The 21959-nt window shown below is 47.9% G+C and overlaps 1 protein-coding gene across 1 annotated transcript in view; it reads right to left on the bottom strand.

Moving 5' to 3' along the window:
- PPP2R5A (protein phosphatase 2 regulatory subunit B'alpha) overlaps positions 1-1327 on the bottom strand; it is a 104925-nt gene extending 103598 nt beyond the window's left edge. Inside the window, exon 1 of the mRNA XM_044289120.1 lies at positions 925-1327. Within this exon, the coding sequence (XP_044145055.1) occupies positions 925-1072 (148 nt within the window). The 5' untranslated portion in view covers positions 1073-1327. The remainder of the gene's footprint in view (positions 1-924) is intronic.
- Positions 1328-21959: the final 20632 nt, after the last annotated feature.

Raw genomic sequence — 21959 nt, 5'->3', positions numbered from 1 at the left:
TCAGTGTGCGGTCCGCATCCGTGGATCCGTTCCGTGGCCCCGCTAAAAAAATATAACGTGTCCTATTCATGTCCGCGCTTTGCGGACAAGAATAGGCATTTATATTGCTGGCGCCCATTCCGTTAATTGCGGAAGGCAACACGGGCGGCATTTCGTTTTTTGCGGATACGCGGTTTGCGGACCGCAAAAAACGGCACGGTCGTGTGCATGAGGCCTAAAAGGGCTGAAACATACAAGCAAAGCTTCAAAAGAGTGAGTATTATTTATACCTCACGAATAACCTTTTGAATAAGGGCTCGTGCCCACAACCGTGTGCTGGCCCGGGCCCGTGCTGCAGACCACAAATTGCGGTCCGACCGTGGGGCAGCAACGTGCAGATCGCAGAACCATTCACTTGAATAAAGGAATTTGGTGGTCCCAGCCATAGGGGTCCTCAGCAATTGTCCATCCTGCAAAACCCCTTTAATGCACCCAAATACTGTACCTACAAAGTGATCCTATGCATCAACGCGCCCCCTAGGTTTAGGTTGCTACCCACTCCCTGATCTGTCTAGATCCACTTTTCACAATTACTAGGCACCATGCATAGTGCCCCCCCCCCCCTTAACCTTTTCATTTACCTAGCACCTTTATTAAAAAAAGAGTGTGACCCACCCCCCCCAACAGGTGTCATAAAGGGCTGCACTTCTCAAACACACCGGCAGGGGGCTCCCTGCATTCCACAAGTCGGGCAGCTGGCTGCACTTCCTCACACAGGCCAATAGGGTGCGCTGTGCCCACCGCCCCTCCTCCTCTCAGCCCCAGCAGGGGGCGCACTTCTGTAGAGCGCCTCACAGGTGTCAGAAAACAGTCTGCCCCCGGGCCGGCAGGGGGCGCACTCCTGAGGAGCCCCCCTCCTCACATGGGCGACACATGACGGCTTACCTTTGAGCTGGGGGAGCGGGGACAGCTCCACCAGGGGCCCCTGCCCGTGGAACTGGGACGAGCCCTGCGACCGTTTCTGCCTCTGCGCCTTTCTCACGGACTTCCGCGTGAAACCGTCCACTTTCTCGGCGGCAGAGATCGCCGACATGTCGAAAGCGCCCAACTCTGAGTAAATCCGGGTGTGCGTTGCCCGCGGGTAACCGGCCTCATGTAACTCCTGCGGCCCCCCCACCTCTAGCTCCTCTCAGTCGGACCTCTCCCCGTCATCTTCTCCGGCGGCAGCGGCGGGGGGGAACTTTAGACTTCACAGCGCAGGCTCCATGCGGGATAAGTAGAGAAGCCGGGGAAACCTGTGGCGGTAAGTCGGTAACTGCTGCCCGCACCGAGTGCTAGAGAAGGGGGGGGGCTGGGGGGGTGAAAGATGACTGACGGCTCGGGCAGCCAATGGGAACGCGGGGAGAGCCGTGACGCGCGCGTGGCATTAACTTCTCTCCGCCAGACGGGGGCAGCTGAGCGCTGCGAAAGGCCGGGGGGCGGGACGTTCAGATTGACGTCGCATTACAAACAAACTATTGAAGAAATCCATCGCTGGGAGACGGAAAGCTGCGCGTTGCCATGGGGACGAGGACGGCGCTCTGACGGGCGGGCGCCTCAGCCAATGAATGAGCCATTTGTCAGCGGATCGACCAATGAAACGCGTCCAATCGGTTCTGCGGGAGATCAATGAGTGTTTGTTGAAAAGTTAGACAGGGAGAGGAGAGCACGTGTGGCGGAGCTGTCAGCAAATGTACCGAGTGCCGGTAATTACACGTCTGTGCACACGTTATTGTTTATCAGGGTGAGTATCAATGGTGGCAGGGCTGCACCACCAATGAGGCGATCGCCTCAGGTAGGGGCAAGAGGGGGGCAGCCGAAGGGAAGGGGTTAGGTTAAGAAATTGGCATGGGGGGGGGAGCCTCAGGCAGCAGAAAGGCCCCTGGATGGTGGTGGTCGCACCAATGGGTGTGTGAACGCCGCAGCGAGTGGTGGCCACATGACACGAGAGAGAAATGTCACTGGTAATCATGGTGAGTGTGGTCGCGGCAACTTACGGGTCACGACGACACCGCATTGGTTGCCGTGTATCAGTGGCGATGTTGCGATCTCATGTCGCCCCTCCATTGCGGCATATTGCACAAGATTGCTCCCCAAAATCACGTGAGAGAAGTATAAAATAATTTTATGCCGTGTCGTATCATAGAAAGATTCATGCAAAAAACGGTGCATTATTTATTTTTACGTTCAGTTTAGGGCCGGAACCCTCAGTCTACAGCCTGCTTCCCGAACCAGCGCAAATGGCGGACAAAAAACGGCCAGATCACCGCTGGACCTCACAGCCTGCCAGATCTCCTAATGGAGATGTGAACGAGGCCTTACTACCCGGGTAGCAGACCTGGTAACTCTCACCTAGAGGCTCTGCTCTCTCTGCAACTGCCGCGCCCTCTGCACTTTGATTGACAGGACCAGGCAGTGAAAACGTCATCACATCTGCCCGTCAATCAAAGTGCAGAGGGTGCGGCAGTTGCAGAAAGAGCAGAGCCTCTAGGTGTAACGGCGACGCCCCCGTTGCTCCTAGAGAATAATTTTAAAACACTTTTCTCAGGCTACTTTGACATTTTGCAGACTGCAAAACCGGATACAGTCATCTGAATGAGCCCATAGAGTAAGGGTAGGTCATCAATATCAGGTGGAGAGAATCTGATTAAGATCCCACATACCAGGCCACATCTACGTATTTAGTCGGGGGGCTACACATGTAGCAGAGGAGCCATTGAATTGAATGGAGTCACTTTCACAGTTGGCACAACTGGTGATGTATGGGGGGTCTCAATGCTCAGACCTCCAAGAATGGCATCTTCTGACAGACCTCCCTTTAAATGTTAGAATTTTGTACACAAATGAGCTCATTTATTTTAAGCACTAAGAAGCAGCGGAGGACAACCACAGGCCACACAAAACAGCATCGCGGCCCATTAGTACAACTCAATAAAATTTAGTGACCTGCTGCAAGCAAATATATCAACATGTAATTCATATATCTCTTCATTTATTTCTGCATCGTTCTGGGATTTTGACCTCCCCCTTCCCCCCCATTGCTCTGATATTGATAACCAATCCTGAGGATGTCATTATTGTTTAAAGGGGTTGTCCAGGTTCAGAGCTGAACCTGGACAGCCCTCCATTTTGACCCCGGCAGCCCCCCTGACATGAGCATCGGAGCAGTTCATGCTCCAATGCTCTCCTTTGCCCTGCGCTAAATTGCACAGGGCAAAGGCATTTTTCTGAGTTCCGGTGACATACCGGGCTCTCTATGGGGCTGACAGGAACCCCGGTGACGTCACCGGCACTGATGGGCGGGATTTGGCTCTGCCCTAGCCAGTAAAACGGCTCAGACCGGTAACGTCACCGAACACACCGCTGGGCGGAAGTTACCGCCCGGCAGTGTGTTATTGAAAACAAAAGAGCCCGTGCCCTGCGCGATCTAGGGCAGGGCACTGGAGCGCATCGGAGCATGAGATGCTCCGATGCTAGGCTCAGGGGGGCTGCCGGGGTGAAAATAAGGGTATGTCCGGGTTCAGCTCTGAACCCGGACAACCCCTTTAAGTCCTTCTCCCTGGCTGGGACGTTCTGCGCTTTTGATTGGACAGCACTACAGCCAGGGAGAAGGAGAGGCCCATTGAGAAAAAGGGCAGTCTCCTCCCCATTGCTCCGCTGGTAGCAATTAGCATACAGAGCGTGAGAATATACCGGGGGCCACAGCGGGCAAACGGAGCAGCGCCCAGGAATAATAGTAAGTGCAGTTAGATCCCTGGGCGCCGCTCTACGTATCCTGATAGTTCGTTTACAAAGTCCAGACCCATGAAAGGTCGTCTTTAACCTTTAATACAGGAGGCAGGTGCCGGCAGCAAAATCACATAGCCAGCACCCTGCCTCTGACAGAGAGCTGCGATCAGCGGCAGTTAACCCCTCAGAGCAGATCAGTGCCGCACCTGAGGGGTTAACTGCTGCTGATCTGCTGCGGGCACCCGCCTCCTGTATTAAAGGTTAATTATCATTGGTGGCATAGTGCGCCTGTCCCCTTTCTCCCCAGTATTAAAACATTGGTGGCGCAGTGCAACCCCCCCCCCCCCCCCAGTATTAAAATCACTGGTGGCGCAGTGGCAGCTTCTGATCGGAGCCCCAGCAGTGTAATCCTGGGGCTCCGATCGGTTACCATGGCAGCCAGGACACTACTGAAGCCCTGGCTGCCATGGTAATCTCCCTGCTGCTGTGTGCACTATGCACAGGGCAGCAGGGAGAGTGTGAGCTCCTATTCACCCTAATAGAGCTCTATTAGGGTGAATAGGACAAGCCCCTAAGGGGGGAAATAGTTATTAAATAAAAAGTAAAAAAAATATATAAATATATATATCACCCTGACAAAAGTCATAAATCTCTTTGAGCAAGGAGGGCAAGGAAACACGGGGGTTAGTAATATAAAAGAGGAGATCATCGCCATATGCCGCACATTTGTGTTCCCGTGAGCCTATCCTAATCCCTGAGATGTCTGGGTTGGCTCGGATGGAGGCAAGAAGTTGTTCCATAACTAGAACATACAGGAGGGGAGACAGGGCACCCCTGCCGCGTCCTGTTGTGAATTGGGAAGGAGGATGAAAGGGTTCCGTTAATCTTAAACCGGGCTGTAGGGCCGCTGATATGGAGACAGAACCTTAGACAGAAACATCGGGCCTACACCAATATGGGATATGGCTGGCCACGCTATCCTGTCAAAAGCCTTCTCGGCATCTAAGGATAGGATCATAAGGGGAGTCTTTTTCAATTTGGCATAATGGATAATATCAAGGGTCCTAAGGGTGTTATCCCGGGCCTCCCTCCTCGAAACAAATCCGACCTGATCATTGCAAATTAAAGAAGGCAAATGAACATTTAATCTATTCGCCAGCAATTTGGCAAAGATCTTAAGATCTATGTTTAAAAGAGACATAGGACGATAACTGGGATGACAGTAATATGGGCCTCTGTGGACTGCGCCGGGAAGGGAACCCCAGGAGACACCACGTTGAAGACCTACAACAGGACCGGGGACAGATCTGTGGAAAAGGTTTTTATAAAAACAGGCAGTAAACCCGTCAGGGCCAGGGCTCCTGCCACCAGGTAGGGTCTTGAGCACTAACTGAAGTTCAGCGTCCGTAAATGGGGCCTCTAGACTGGATGAGTCAGTGTCTGACAGTTTAGGGAGCAAATCGGAGGAGTTAGAAGGGATGCCCGTCTGCTGTACTGGGGTGTGGGGGAGATTATAGAGTTGCGAATAAAAGGTGTGGAAAGTGGCAGCTATGTCCGGGGTGGTGTGTACCATGCGATCTCGAGCCGTTTTGATGGCGGGGATATGAGAAGCAGCCATCTTCCCCCGGAGAGCTCTCGCCAACATACGACCACTCTTGTTCCCAAACTCGTAGAATTTACTCCTGCAAATTTGCAGCATACGTCTATAAGACGATTCCAAAAGGCGCTTAGCCCCCATGCTTGCATTCTGGAGGTCGGCAGGGTTTGCAGAGAGAGCGCTCGCTTGTGGGCAAGTTCCAGCAATGCAAGTTTAAGGGAATGGGCCTTCTCTTTTTTGAGGCGGGAACAGTGTCTGATAAGAACACCCCGAAGGACACATTTCATAGCCTCCCACTGCACAGGAAGCGGGGTGGGATCGTCTCTATGGTCCGCTAAGAAATGTTTTATGCTATTGGTGAGGTCAGCAACACGGACTGCGTCGAAAAGGAGGGACTCGTTAAGGCGCCAAGTCCACTCCTGTTTGACCAAAAAGGGGAGGGTCAGGGAGCAATACACCGGAGCATGGTCGGACCACAAAATGTTACCAACATGCGTGGCGGTCAGCCAGGACAAGGCCGGTTGTGGGAGAAGGATATAATCAATACGACTATAAGAGTCGTGAGGAGCAGAATAAAAGGTATAGTCCCTGTCTGCCGGATGCTGAAGACGCCAGGGGTCTCTCAGCTGCAACTGAAGCAGGGCACGTTTGTCTTTTTTTTAAGGGAGTGATACGTGGCCTGCAGAATTATCAAGGGTCAGATCAAGGTCCCCACACAGAACTAAAGTCCCATGGATCACTGGAGCTATTTTGTCCAGCAGATCCTCCCAAAAGAGGCCTGATTCTGATTGGGGGCATATACATTAAGGAAGGTGAATTCCCTACCCCCTATGAGCAGCATAAGTGCTAAATACCGGGCATCCGGGTCGACCGTACAGTCCAGGACCTGGTGAGGAAAAGATCGCTATGGCGACTCACCTTCGTCTTATTAACCAGGTTATTCGCAAAGTGCCAAGTCGTGTAGTGTCGATGACGGATGGCCGGGGCATGACCCACCTTAAAATGTGTTTCCTGGAAACAAACAACCTGTACCTGCTGACAGTGAAAGTGGTGAAGCACCTGGGCTCTTTTCTCTGGGGTGTTAAAGCCCTTCACGTTGAAGGATGCAATTTCAAGGATGCCATACCTGCAGGGAGAGGGAAAAAACACCAAGGAAGGGAAGGCAAACAATTGACAAAAGACGAGGAGAAAACAAAAGGAACAGGAAACAAACGCAAAAAGGAAAGAAGAAATGGGAATAGAGTGACCAAAGGGTCAAAAGAGGCTATCACTTGGGACCAGGCGCCCAAAGGGAGAGTCTTCGGGAGAAGCGTCAACCAGACAGGAGCTACTCATTACGACCCCGGTAGGTATGAGAAAAACAGAGAAAAAACACAGAATACAACAGCGCCAGCCACAGAAGGTTCAAGAAACATGCAAAAAGGGGCAGGCAGAAAACAGAAGGGTAACAGATTCCCCATTAGAGGAAGAGAGATACTAGAATATAGTAACAATCAGCATCCCAAAGAAGGGTCACAGAAAACCCCTCAGGTAGCAGAGAGAGACGGAGAGCTGCGTTTCGACCCATTCGCACGGGTATGTCGTCGTCCCTGCTGGGTCAAAGGAGAAGCATTGGTCATGCCCCCAACTGGTGGTGAACGGGGTCGTCCCGGCGGTCCTGGAGCATATGGAAGGATGGATGGCCAGGGACCCAGGTCCACATGAGGTAAGTTCAACTGCTGAAGAAAATGAGGAAGGTCCGACAGGTCTCGGAGGGTAGCCTGCTGTCCCTTAGGGCCCGCGAGGAGAACAAAGGGGAAACCCCAACGGTAAGGAATGCCACGGTCCTTAAGGAGGGCCAGGAATGGACGGAGAGTGGCTCGTTGCGCCAAGGTGTGGCGAGAAATATCTTGCAGCAGAATGAAAGGAGAGTCCTTGTAGGACAAGGACGACGACTGCCTCGCTTTCAGTAGGATCTTTTCTTTCACGGAGTAGAAGTGAACTACAAATAACATCCCTTGGCTTTGAAGGATTAGGAGGGCGTAGCGCCCTATGAGCCCGGTCAATTTCAATATTGGCGCTAGGAGGGCACCCCAAGAGTTCTTTAAAGATCTTCACCAGGGTGGGCATAAGGGACGCTGGCGATACAGATTCCGGGAGGCCACGGATTCGCAAGATATTGCGACGGTTCCTGTTTTCAACATTATCCAAATGATGGTGCAGGATGTGCAATTGAGTATCATAAGATTGCATTTTCTCAGCCAGCGATTGCACAGTAGCTGATAAGGAGACATGGTCCTGTTGAATAGAGTCCACTCTAACACCCAGTGTGGTCATCTCAGAGCGAACCTGGGCGAACAATTTTTTACATTCTTGTAAAATAGCTGCAAAGCTGGAGAGATCCGCCTTAGACGGCAGGGAGCATAGCAGGTTGCGTAGATCCGCCATAGTGGGTGGCCGAGAATCCTCGTCCAATGACAAAGCGGAGGCGGGAGGCCTCCGAAAAGGGCTGAGGAGATCCCTGCGGGTCCTCGATGGCAGTGGCAGCTGAGGCACGCAGGTAAGGAGAGGCGACTCCGCCACGGCGCGAGTGGGATCCATCCCATGAGGAGTCCGCAGACCAGTGCGGTGATGCCGCCAAAGATGGTTCAGGGGAGTGAGAGGGAGGGCGGAATGGGTCCCGCGGAGAATGCCGCACCGGAGCCACTTCAGGGTACGGGGACAAAGCTGCGCTGGAGGGTACACCCGCAAATAGAGAAGGCGCCCAGGAAGGGGTCTGATGGGTGGATGAGTTACTGGCCCCGGAGGGCCGCATGGAAAGTTCTGTGGCAGGGCAAAATGGGGATGCAGAAGGTCTGAGAGCCCCAATATCCGGCCTGGTCACATGAGGAGACCGGGACTGCCGTTGTGGAAGAGGGGTCCCTCCATTACTGACCTGGGTGAAGGCAGGCTGCGGTGACAGCTGCGCCGCCTGGAGAGGTTCCCGCCATGGAAGTTCTGTAGGTCCAGGCCGGTATCTTCCGTGTCTGGAGATTTTGATGCAGGTCCTGGTATGGAGCCTGGGAGCAGCTCAGAGGCCGACAGGGATCGGGTGCGGCAGTGTGGAGGATCAAGGAGGCCACTGAGGAGACTGCAACCGGGCGCTGTATGGGAGGATCGGCGCCATCTTGCAGGCGCATGTAGCGCTCCTTCAGGCTGGAACTCAGCGCGGCGCAAACAGCCGAGGTAAGCCACCCTGGGAGGATGGCAGGGGAGCCACAGACCTGGCTCTGCTCTTTTTGAGAGTTTTCCCCATGTTGAACGAATGGCTGGCACTGAGGAATAACGGGGTAGCAGAGGAGCTCAGTCCGCACACGTCCTCACTCCTACATGGCCGGACACGCCCTTCCCCCCGATTCGATTTTTTTTTTAAATGCAGAATGCACGTGCCTTTTTTGGTGTTTTATTTTTTTTGCATGGTATCGAGTATCGCAATACTTTTTTATGGTATCGAAATCTACAACCCTATTCCACAATATTAAGCACACACAGGTTTCAAGCAATATGGGAAAGAAGTATCTCTCTGCTGCTGAAAAGCATCAAATAATGCAATGCCTTGGACAAGGTATGAAAAGATTAGCTATTTTCACGAAAACATAAGCGTGATCATCGTACTGTGAAGAGATTGTGGCTGATTCAGAGCACAGACGGTTCTTGCAAATAAAAGGCATAATGAGGATGGTTTCTGCCAGACAAATCAGCAGATTACGGACTCATTTACACAACCGTATGAATAGGTCTGCATCTGGACTTATATCTAAAATATATGACCTGGAACGCCTTCATAAGTCTACACTAGATAGACACCTGGGAGCTGAACTGACCCAGTTACGAGAGCAGGTCCAATCCTTGTGCCTGTCTAGGGCAAAAGCAACCTTAGCAAAATGTAGCAGACACTTCTACAAACACGGAAATAAACCTGGCAGAACCTTAGCGAGGGCAATGCGTAAGAACAGGGTAAACTCATATGTACCATTTCTCCCTGATAATACAGGTCAGCGTGTAACTTTGCCTCAAAAGATTACTGAAACTTTTATATCATATTATCAATCCTTGTACAACTTACAATCCCCAAACCCAGAGTCCTGAAACTCGCATACAAGCCATTCGCGAATACCTGTCATCCTCGGGACTAGGTTGCCTATCGACTGCAGCAATTGCCACATTGGAGGCGCCCCTGTCTCCTGCTGAATTGGCCTTAGCCATTAACCCCCCTGGTGGTAATCCCGAGTGTGGCTCGGGGTTAACTTTCACTGCCAGAAGTGGTAACCCCGAACCACACTCGGACCGCAAAACACTGACGCGGCCGGCACTTACATAGAGAAGTCCTCAGCTATTTTCTTGCGGAGCTGCGGAACGGAAGTTCACGTCCGCGCTCCAGAAATGCAGATGCGGACAGCACACTGTGTGCTGTCAGGATCCATTCCTGCCCCATTGAAAATGAATGGGTCCGCACCCGTTCCACATAATTGCGGAACGGGTGCGGACCATTCATACTGACATCTGAACCCTCAAAGTCCTTTACCCTGCGAGTTGGACGGCGCATGATGCAGAACTGGGAGGGAAATTCAAATCAATAAACTGACATACAATACACACACAGTGATACAGTGAGGATTACACTGTATGAAACCAAATCACCTCAGATTTGTCCCTAGGGATCATTCTCCAGTGCCCTGCCTGCCCTTTTACTGTCATTTCTGTCTGGAAATTTTTTGGCCATGGCATCAAAAAAGCGTCAATTGAGTGCAAAAGCAGTTTTAGACCAGATAAATGGCAGTGATTTAGAAGTACTTTCTGAATTGAGAGATAGCGATTTATGGGGAAATTCCTCATCCGACACTGATTAGACAAGTGGCAGTGACGAATCTGCACCTGAGCTCAGCGATGTGCGAACCTGGTGCCCTATTGACTGTGGTACGGGTCAGGCAGCTCCCCCAAGATTTCCGTTTACTGGAACACCTGGTATCAAAGTAGACGTTGGGCACAACAACCCTTTGGCATACCTACAATTATTTCTGACCGATGAGGTAATTGAAAAAATTGTTACGGAGACAAACCGGTACAAAGAGCAACAATCCGCTACTCTGTGTCACAAGCAGAAAGTGGGAACCAGTGACCAAAGATGAAATTTGGAAATTTCTGGGCCTAATATTACTTCAGGGAGTGGTGGGAAAACCCCTGTAGAAATGGTATTGGACCACTAATAAATTACTTGCAACTCCATTTTTTGGCACCGTCATGTCAGAGTACAGATTTTCCCTGATTATGAAATTTTTTCACTACACAAACAATGAAGAATTTGATGAAACTACTCATCCTGCACCAAAACTAAAGAAAATTTGGGAAATATATCAAATGATTGTAAAGAATTTCCAACAGACCTATGTGTCAGAAAGAGACAGTATAGATGAAAGTCTAATGGCCTACAAGGGACGGCTCAGCTGGATACAATACATTGCATCAAAGAGAGCACGATTTGGAATAAAATCCTATATGCTCTGCGAATCGTCAACTGGCTACATTTGGAATTCAGTTAAATACACTGGAAAAGGCACAAAATTCAATCCAAAGTACAGTATGGAATGCCAACATCTTCCGTCCTCACACTCAGTGAACCATTGCTAAATCAGGGCTATTGTGTGTAACAACCTACAACTTTTATACATCTCCTGAACTTTGAGTTACTTCTAAAAAACAAAACCGATGCCTATGGAACCGTTGAGGCTAACCGCCGTGACATGCCATCAATGTTTGGCAAGAAGAAGCTGAAAACTGGAGAAATGGTTGCCTGGCATGACACAAAAGATGTGTGCCTATTGAGTACTGTTCATAATACCTTGACTGTTATGGTACACACGAAAGGTGGAAAAGAAGGTCATGAAGCCACAAGTAGTGATAGACTACAATAAAACCATGGGAGGTGTCGACAGAGCCGACCAAGCAATTACATTCTACTCAGCAATGCGGAAACAGCAAAAGAAGTACTACAAGAAGATCTTCAGGCATCTTCTTGAGCAATGCTTGTGGAATGCCTACATTCTGCACAGAGAAAAGAGTGACAAGCCTCTGGTTCATTCTGACTTCTTTGAAAAGTTGCTGAACGGATCTTTGTGAACCACCAAACACCATTAATGGCTGTGAATAGACCTGGACGTCGTGCTGTTGATGTTGTCAACCCGGAACGCTTGACTGGTTGTCACTTCATGGACTACATCCCACCAACCGAAAAAAAAAGCACCTACACGGATGTGCATGGTTTGTAGCTCAAAGCGAGATGATAATAGAAAGAGAATCCGAAAGGAAACCAGGTTCCATTGTCCTGATTGTGACGTCGGACTTTGTGCAGTCCCACGTTTCAACATTTTCCACACCCTGGAGGTTTATTGAACTAATATGCAGTGTCTATTATTATAGGGACTGTTTGACAAATTGCAGTGTTTTTGATTTGATTACATTATTGAATAAAATTATATTATTTTTGAAAATTATTTATTGTATTATATTTTATGATTTTGTGTTTCAAATTTTATCATACCTGGAATGTCTACTAGACTTTTGTTTAGACAGATTTAAGTGAGTAATTCCTAAGAATTAAAGGCCTACAATATAAAACGACAAATTTCCATGCAAAACAATGTACTGCTTTGGGTACAAAATTACTGACATAATCATACCGCCAGGGAAATTAAGGATTCTCAGACGGGCAAAGCCCCAGGCCCAGATGGCCTGCCCTTAACTTATTATAAAACCTTTACCGCAATCTTGTCTCTGCAATTCCTGTCCACCTTCAATTCACTCGCCTCGACCCACACCTTACCACCCGACACACTTCGAGCTCCTATCACGGTAATTCCCAAGGAAGGAAAAGACCCATCGCAGGGTCAAAGCTACCGATCCATATCTCTTATAAACGTTGATTTAAAATTATTCTCCAAGATCTTGGCTACCCGTCTTATCCCACACATGCCCTTCAGGGAAGCACAAGACAATACCACCAGGGCTATAAATATGATATACCATGCGATTATGACTAAACTCCCCATGATCCTTCTCTCCACTGACGCCAACAAGGCATTCGACAGGGTCGACTGAACTTTTATGTTTGAAACGCTGGGCCATGTGTCCACAGCGTATACTCAAACCCCTTAGCGTCAGTCAAGATGAACATTCAATATTTAGCACCATTTTTGAAACGCAATGGTGTGATACAGGGGTGCCCCCTCTCCCCCCTGAACTTTATCCTTTGTCTGGAACCACTACTAGGTCACATAAGAGCCAACCACGACATAACTGGAGTCCAGGTTCAGAGAGTCTCGCATAAGATAGCCACCTATGCGGACAACCTTCTTTTCTTTCTCACACGCCCCCGTATATCTTTACCAAATCTTTTGAGAGAACTCAAAATGTGTTCACTGCTATCTAATTTTAAGATAAATTTCCAAAAATCAGAGGCCATGAACATCACCCTCCCTCTGAGGCTTGCTGTGGAACTAGCAGACTACTTTCTATTTAAATGGTCTAGATCCTCACTAAAATACTAGCGTATACAGCTAACCCCAAACCTCTCCAATCTCTATTCAGCGAACTATCTTCCCCTTTTGAGGACTATAAAAGCAGACCTTGACCGTTGGAACAATGGTATCTTCACGTGGTTTGGACAGATTTCCATCTTTAAAATGAATGTTCTTCCCAGAATATTGTATTTCTTGCAGGCTATGCCCATACATATTCCCAGATTGTTTTTTCATACATTATTGTCTACTCTAACACGCTTTATATGGGCTGGGAAAGCACCACGAATAGCCCAATCAATCCTATTCAGACCCAAACACTGCGGAGGCTTGGGTCTACCGGATTTTATCTCTTATCACCGAGCCATGCATCTGCTAACGGTGGTTGATTGGTGACTGCATCAGCCAAATAAACAATGGATAGCGACAGTGCAATCATTTTTACCCACCCCACTAGCGGCTACACCCTGGCTAGGATCCCACATACCGTTAGTAGCATGCACTCACCCCACCATAGGCCCGACATTGAAGTTAATATCAGCTAGCTTTGAATTTTCAGACATCTTGCCGTCTCCCTTGCCAATGTTTCCTATTCTTGGTAACCCCATGTTCCCTCCGGGATTAGATCAGGGACCGTTCCGAAGGTGGGTGAAGGCCAGTAAGTTCAGAACACATCACTTTACCATATCCAACACCTGGCTCTCTCCTCAAACACTTAATGACATCTCGGACCCAGTTAATCTATCGAGTTGGCAATCACATCAGCTACAACATTTCCTTGCATCGTTACCTCCAGCATCCACATACATAAGAAACAAAACAGACTTTGAACAAATATGCGATGCGAAGGGGGTAATCAGACATGCGCTGTCTAGATTGTATGGCCTGCTCATCTCCGACCAATCAATCCTCTCCTACCTATATCCTCAAATGGGAAAGAGATCTTGGGCTAACCTGCTCAATGGAACAGAAAGAACGTCTTTACACATTAACACATAAGACCTCTGAAGCCAGCAATATACAGGAAACAGGTTTTAAGGTCCTATACAGGTGGTACATGGTCCCTACCAAGTTACATTCTCTCTTTCCTACAGTCTCCCCGCTATGTTAGCGTTGTGGGAGAAACAGAGGATCGATTTTACATGTTTTTTGGGAGTGTCCGTTGCTAGCAAGCTATTGGCATGAGGTGTGGCGCATCGCGTCTAAATTCACTAATCATGCTCTCCCCAAGATACCTGCATTCTTCCTACTCAATCATAGCGAGATCCCCATGTCAACATACAGGAGGTCGGTCGTACGACATATGGTGAACGCAAGAGTCCCTTGCATGTGGAAACAAAAATCTGCTCCCACAATAGCAGTGTGGATCAACAAACTTCAGGAGGTCATGAGAATGGAGGACCTAACAGCAGCTTTAAGAGGTACAGTATCCAAATTTCACAAAACGTGGCAGCACTGGATTGCGTTCCAAAACTCACAGGAATGCACAACATTATTGACAGCATAGAATCCAGAAGGTTTTTTTTTTTCTTATTTTCTCCCCCTCCCACCTTCCTCTGTTCCCTCACACTTCTCTCCTCTCCTTTCTTAGATTCACACCTATCTCTTAATGTATTATGCTTCTGCTCACACTCCCAATACCGGATGTTAAGTAGATGTCTATGCTATTCAGTCTTTTTATTTGATTCAGTTGCTTATATATGTGCAAATACACCTAATACAATTGTTGGACTGCGTCTCTTCACTGATATTTTTGTCTGTTCAAAATACATTTGAAAATTTAAATAAAGAATTTACAAAAAAAATAAAAGAATAGGTCCACATCCGTTCTGCGATTCTTTCTAGAAAGGAATGGAAAAAACTAAAAATTCGGATACTGATTTAGCATTTTTTAATTTTCACTCTTGCGATGATCTACAATCACGGCTCCTGTGCCCACCCAATCGCCACGAAGTGCCTCTGGAAACTTAAAACAAGCCTATCCATGGAGTACCTGTACATCATGGAGGCTTAAAGTGGTATTCAGGTTGTTACAAATTATCCCTTATCCACAGCATAGGGGATAGCTTTAAGATCGGTGGAGGTCCTATCTCACAAGAACGGGGAACCTATACCCCCTGCAGGCCCCCCATTCATTTCTATGGGAGTTCTGGAGATTGGCAAGTACAGAGCTCACCTATCTCCGAAACTGTAGCGGTTGTGCGCATGTGCGAACAGCAGCTCACGCCTTTTCAGGGTGGTATGGGGCCCCCGTTCTCATCATTGGTGTTCCCAGCGGTAGGACCCCTACCGATCTTAACCACTTCAGCCCCGCTAGGTGAAACCCCCTTCATGACCAGAGCACTTTTTACACTTCGGCACTACACTCCTTTCACCGTTTATCGCTCGGTCATGCAACTTACCACCCAAATGAATTTTACCTACTTTTCTTCTCACTAATGGAGCTTTCATTTGGTGGTATTTTATTGCTGCTGACATTTTTACTTTTTTTGTTATTAATCAAAATGTAACGATTTTTTTGCAAAAAAATGACATTTTTCACTTTCAGCTGTAAAATTTTGCAAAAAAAAACGACATCCATATATAAATTTTTCGCCAAATTTATTGTTCTACATGTCTTTGATAAAAAAAAAATGTTTGGGCAAAAAAAAAAATGGTTTGGGTAAAAGTTATAGCATTTACAAACTATGGTACAAAAATGTGAATTTCCGCTTTTTGAAACAGCTCTGACTTTCTGAGCACCTGTCATGATTCCTGAGGTTCTACAATGCCCAAACAGTAGAAAACCCCCACAAATGACCCCATTTCGGAAAGTAGACACCCTAAGGTATTCGCTGATGGGCATAGTGAGTTCATAGAACTTTTTATTTTTTGTCACAAGTTAGCGGAAAATGATGATGATTTTTATTTTTTTTATTTTTCTTACAAAGTCTCATATTCCACTAACTTGCGACAAAAAATAAAAAATTCTAGGAACTCGCCATGCCCCTCACGGAATACCTTGGGGTGTCTTCTTTCCAAAATGGGGTCACTTGTGGCGTAGTTATACTGCCCTGGCAATTTAGGGGCCCAAATGTGTGAGAAGAACTTTGCAATCAAAATGTGTAAAAAATGACCGGTGAAATCCAAAAGGTGCACTTTGGAATATGTGCCCCTTTGCCCACCTTGGCAGCAAAAAAGTGTGACACATCTGGTATCGCCGTACTCAGGAGAAGTTGGGGAATGTGTTTTGGGGTGTCATTTTACATATACCCATGCTGGGTGAGAAAAATATCTTGGTCAAATGCCAACTTTGTATAAAAAAATGGGAAAAGTTGTCTTTTGCCAAGATATTTCTCTCATCCAGCATGGGTATATGTAAAATGACACCCCAAAACACATTCCCCAACTTCTCCTGAGTACGGCGATACCAGATGTGTCACACTTTTTTGCTGCCAAGGTGGGCAAAGGGGCCCATATTCCAAAGTGCACCTTTCAGATTTTGCAGGCCATTTTTTACACATTTTGATTGCAAGGTACTTCTCACACATTTGGGCCCCTAAATTGCCAGGGCAGTATAACTACGCCACAAGTGACCCCATTTTGGAAAGAAGACACCCCAAGGTATTCCGTGAGGGGCATGGCGAGTTCCTAGAATTTTTTATTTTTTGTCACAAGTTAGCGGAAAATGATGATTTTTATTTTTTTCTCTTTTTTCCTTACAAAGTCTCATATTTCACTAACTTGCGACAAAAAATAAAAAATTCTAGGAACTCGCCATGCCCCTCACGGAATACCTTGGGGTGTCTTCTTTCCAAAATGGGGTCACTTGTGGCGTAGTTATACTGCCCTGGCAATTTAGGGGCCCAAATGTGTGAGAAGAACTTTGCAATCAAAATCTGTAAAAAATGGCCTGCAAAATCTGAAAGGTGCACTTTGGAATATGTGCCCCTTTGCCCACCTTGGCAGCAAAAAAGTGTGACACATCTGGTATCGCCGTACTCAGGAGAAGTTGGGGAATGTGTTTTGGGGTGTCATTTTACATATACCCATGCTGGATGAGAGAAATATCTTGGCAAAAGACAACTTTTCCCATTTTTTTATACAAAGTTGGCATTTGACCAAGATATTTTTCTCACCCAGCATGGGTATATGTAAAATGACACCCCAAAACACATTCCCCAACTTCTCCTGAGTACGGCGATACCAGATGTGTCACACTTTTTTGCAGCCAAGGTGGGCAAAGGGGCACATATTCCAAAGTGCACCTTTCGGATTTCACCGGTCATTTTTTACACATTTTGATTGCAAAGTTCTTCTCACACATTTGGGCCCCTAAATTGCCAGGGCAGTATAACTACGCCACAAGTGACCCCATTTTGGAAAGAAGACACCCCAAGGTATTCTGTGAGGGGCATGGCGAGTTCCTAGAATTTTTTTTTTTTTGTCGCAAGTTAGTGGAATATGAGACTTTGTAAGGAAAAAAGAAAAAAAAAGAAAAATCATCATTTTCCGCTAACTTGTGACAAAAAATAAAAAATTCTAGGAACTCGCCATGCCCCTCACGGAATACCTTGGGGTGTCTTCTTTCCAAAATGGGGTCACTTGTGGCGTAGTTATAGTGCCCTGGCAATTTAGGGGCCCAAATGTGTGAGAAGTACCTTGCAATCAAAATCTGTAAAAAATGGCCTGTGAAATCTGAAAGGTGCACTTTGGAATGTGTGCCCCTTTGCCCACCTTGGCTGCAAAAAAGTGTCACACATCTGGTATCGCCGTACTCAGGAGAAGTTGGGGAATGTGTTTTGGGGTGTCATTTTACATATACCCATGCTGGGTGATAGAAATATCTTGGCAAAAGACAACTTTTCCTATTTTTTTATACAAAGTTGGCATTTGACCAAGATATTTCTCTCACCCAGCATGGGTATATGTAAAATGACACCCCAAAACACATTCCCCAACTTCTCCTGAGTACGGCGATACCAGATGTGTCACACTTTTTTGCAGCCTAGATGCGCAAAGGGGCCCAAATTCCTTTTAGGAGGGCATTTTTAGACATTTGGATCCCAGACTTCTTCTCACACTTTCGGGCCCCTAAAAAGCCTGGGCAGTATAAATACCCCACATGTGACCCCACTTTGGAAAGAAGACACCCCAAGGTATTCAATGAGGGGCCTGGCGAGTTCCTAGAAATTTTTTATTTTTTGCATATGTTAGCGGAAATTGATTTTTTTGGTTTTTTTCTCACAAAGTCTCACTTTCCGCTAACTTAGGACAAAAATTTCAATCTTTCATGGACTCAATATGCCCCTCAGCGAATACCTTGGGGTGTCTTCTTTCCGAAATGGGGTCACATGTGGGGTATTTATACTGCCCTGGCTTTTTAGGGGCCCTAAAGCGTGAGAAGAAGTCTGGAATATAAATGTCTAAAAATGTTTACGCATTTGGATTCCGTGAGGGGTATGGTGAGTTCATGGGAGATTTTATTTTTTGACACAAGTTAGTGGAATATGAGACTTAGTAAGAAAAAACAAAAACAAAAAAAAAATTTCCGCTAACTTGTGCCAAAAAAAATGTCTGAATGGAGCCTTACAGGGGGGGGTGATCAATGACAGGGGGGGTGATCAATGACAGGGGGGTGATCAATGACAGGGGGGTAATCACCCATATAGACTCCCGGATCACCCCCCTGTCATTGATCACCCCCCTGGTAAGGCTCCATTCAGACGTCCGTATAATTTTTACGGATCCATGGATCGGATCCGCAAAACACATGCGGACGTCTGAATGGAGCCTTACAGGGGGGTTATCAATGACAGGGGGTGATCAGGGTGATCACCCCCCTGTCACGGATCACCCCCCCTGTAAGGCTCCATTCAGACATCCGCATGATTTTTTACGGATCCATGGATACATGGATCGGATCCACAAAAAACATGCGGACGTCTGAATGGAGCCTTACAGGGGGGTTATCAATGACAGGGGGTGATCAGGGTAATCAGGGTGATCACCCCCCTGTCACGGATCACCCCCCCTGTAAGGCTCCATTCAGACATCCGCATGATTTTTTACGGATCCATGGATACATGGATCGGATCCACAAAAAACATGCGGACGTCTGAATGGAGCCTTACAGGGGGGTTATCAATGACAGGGGGTGATCAGGGTGATCAGCCCCCTGTCACGGATCACCCCCCCTGTAAGGCTCCATTCAGACATCCGCATGATTTTTTACGGATCCATGGATACATGGATCGGATCCACAAAAAACATGCGGACGTCTGAATGGAGCCTTACAGGGGGGTTATCAATGACAGGGGGTGATCAGGGTGATCAACCCCCTGTCACGGATCACCCCCCCTGTAAGGCTCCATTCAGACATCCGCATGATTTTTTACGGATCCATGGATACATGGATCGGATCCACAAAACACATGCGGACGTCTGAATGGAGCCTTACAGGGGGGTTATCAATGACAGGGGGTGATCAGGGTAATCAGGGTGATCACCCCCTGTCACTGATCACCCCCCCTGTAAGGCTCCATTCAGACATCCGCATGATTTTTTACGGATCCATGGATACATGGATCGGATCCACAAAAAACATGCGGACGTCTGAATGGAGCCTTACAGGGGGGTTATCAATGACAGGGGGTGATCAGGGTGATCACCCCCCTGTCACGGATCACCCCCCCTGTAAGGCTCCATTCAGACATCCGCATGATTTTTTACGGATCCATGGATACATGGATCGGATCCACAAAAAACATGCGGACGTCTGAATGGAGCCTTACAGGGGGGTTATCAATGACAGGGGGTGATCAGGGTGATCACCCCCCTGTCACGGATCACCCCCCCTGTAAGGCTCCATTCAGACATCCGCATGATTTTTTACGGATCCATGGATACATTGATCGGATCCACAAAAAACATGCGGACGTCTGAATGGAGCCTTACAGGGGGGTGATCAATGACAGGGGGTGATCAGGGAGTGTATATGGGTGATCACCCCCCTGTAAGGCTCCATTCAGACGTCCGCATGTGTTTTGCGGATCCGATCCATGTATCCATGGATCCGTAAAAATCATGCGGACGTCTGAATGGAGCCTTACAGGGGGGTGATCAGTGACAGGGGGGTGATCAATGACAGGGGGTGATCAGGGAGTGTATATGGGTGATCACCCGCCTGTCATTGATCACCCCCCTGTAAGGCTCCATTTAGACGTCCGTATGCGTTTTGCGGATCCGATCCATGTATCCGTGGATCCGTAAAAATCATACGGACGTCTGAACGGAGCCTGACAGGGGGGTGATCAATGACAGGGCGGTGATCAATGACAGGGGGGTGATCAGGGAGTTTATATGGGGTGATCATGGGTGATCAGGGGTTTATAAGGGGTTAATAAGTGACGGGGGGGGGGGTGTAGTGTAGTGTGGTGTTTGGTGCGACTGTACTGACCTACCTGAGTCCTCTGGTGGTCGATCCTAACAAAAGGGACCACCAGAGGACCAGGTAGGAGGTATATTAGACGCTGTTATGAAAACAGCGTCTAATATACCTGTTAGGGGTTAAAAAATTCGGATCTCCAGCCTGCCAGCGAACGATCGCCGCTGGCATGCTGGAGATCCACTCGCTTACCTTCCGTTCCTGTGAGCGCGCGCGCCTGTGTGCGCGCGTTCACAGGAAATCTCGCGTATCGCGAGATGACGCGTATATGCGTGACTGTGCGCCAGCCTGCCACCTCCGGAACGCACATGTGCGTTAGGCGGTCCGGAGGTGGTTAATGTTATCCCCTATGATTTGGATAGCGGATAACTTGTACCAACTAGAATACCCGTTTAAAGGGAACCAGTCACCGGGATTTTGTGTATAGAGCTGAGATCATGGGTTGCTAGATCGCCCCTAGCACATCCGCAGTACCCAGTCCCCATAGCTCTGTGTGCTTTTATTGTGTAAACAAAACGATTTGATACATATGCAAATTAACCTGAGATGAGTCCTGTACGTGAGAGGAGTCAGGGACAGGACTCATCTCAGGTTAATTTGCATATGTATCAAATAGTTTTTTTACACAATAAAAGCACACAGAGCTATGGGGACTGGGTATTGTGGATGTGCTAGCGGCCATCTTAGCAACCCATGTCCTCCGCTCTATACACAAAATCCTGGTGACAGGTTCCCTTTAAGGGATTAATGTTATAGTCCTGAAGAACCTCTTTGGATCTTCAGTACTTTTGCCTCATATGTAGCCCATTTTACCAACGGGCATGTCTGTCAACATGCTTGTTGACTGTTTCCAATAGCAAACAGCCACATTCACTATAATCCATGCTGTAAAGCAGGACTGGCACTGTGTAAATGATACAGTGTATGTACAAACATACTCTCACTCCCCTGTAGGTACATACAGTGGAATAGGATGTTGGTAATAGAGCCGCACGGCGGATCAGTAAGTAGTTGGCAGTACTTCCTCCCAGTGCTTGGGCCGTGATTTAGGATCTCATCGGGGTGTTATCTGAGTAGGGTTTGTTTGTTCTCCCATGTCTGAGTGGTTTTCATCTGATTGCTCTGCTTTATTCCCAGGGCTCATTAACAGTCCGGCTTGTTCACCAGCTGATAAATGAACTGTATCTAGCATGGAAGGCCATGTGCTTTGATTAAATTAGTGTGTTAGCTTCCTGGCTGGGATCGGGGGAGAGATGGCCGCACATGTGCACAGCTTTCTCCATTCATTTCTATGGGAGTTATGGAAACAGCAGAGCATATGTTTATATCAACCAGGATGTATGGCTGGATCCATCACATGGCGGACAGCACCGGCGTCCAGCAGACCATATGGACGTACAATGGAGTCCATCCTTTTCCATTCTGGTTTCTGCCGTTTTGCATGTAGTGCTGTTCCTTTTGTAAAATCTGCCAGGACGGCGTCTTATTGACAGTAGGAATGTAGCCTAATTCTTACTTATTGATGACCTATCCTTAGAATAGGTGATTGATATCAGATCAACGGAGGTCCAACTCCAGGCACACCCACCGATCAGCTCTTTATAGTAGCCAGATACCGGACCTACACAGCTCCATACACTGTATAGTGGCCGTGCCT

The sequence above is a fragment of the Bufo gargarizans genome, chromosome 4 (genome assembly GCF_014858855.1).
Source record: "Bufo gargarizans isolate SCDJY-AF-19 chromosome 4, ASM1485885v1, whole genome shotgun sequence".
NCBI lineage: Eukaryota > Metazoa > Chordata > Amphibia > Anura > Bufonidae > Bufo > Bufo gargarizans.
This window is presented reverse-complemented; position numbering and strand designations above follow the sequence as displayed.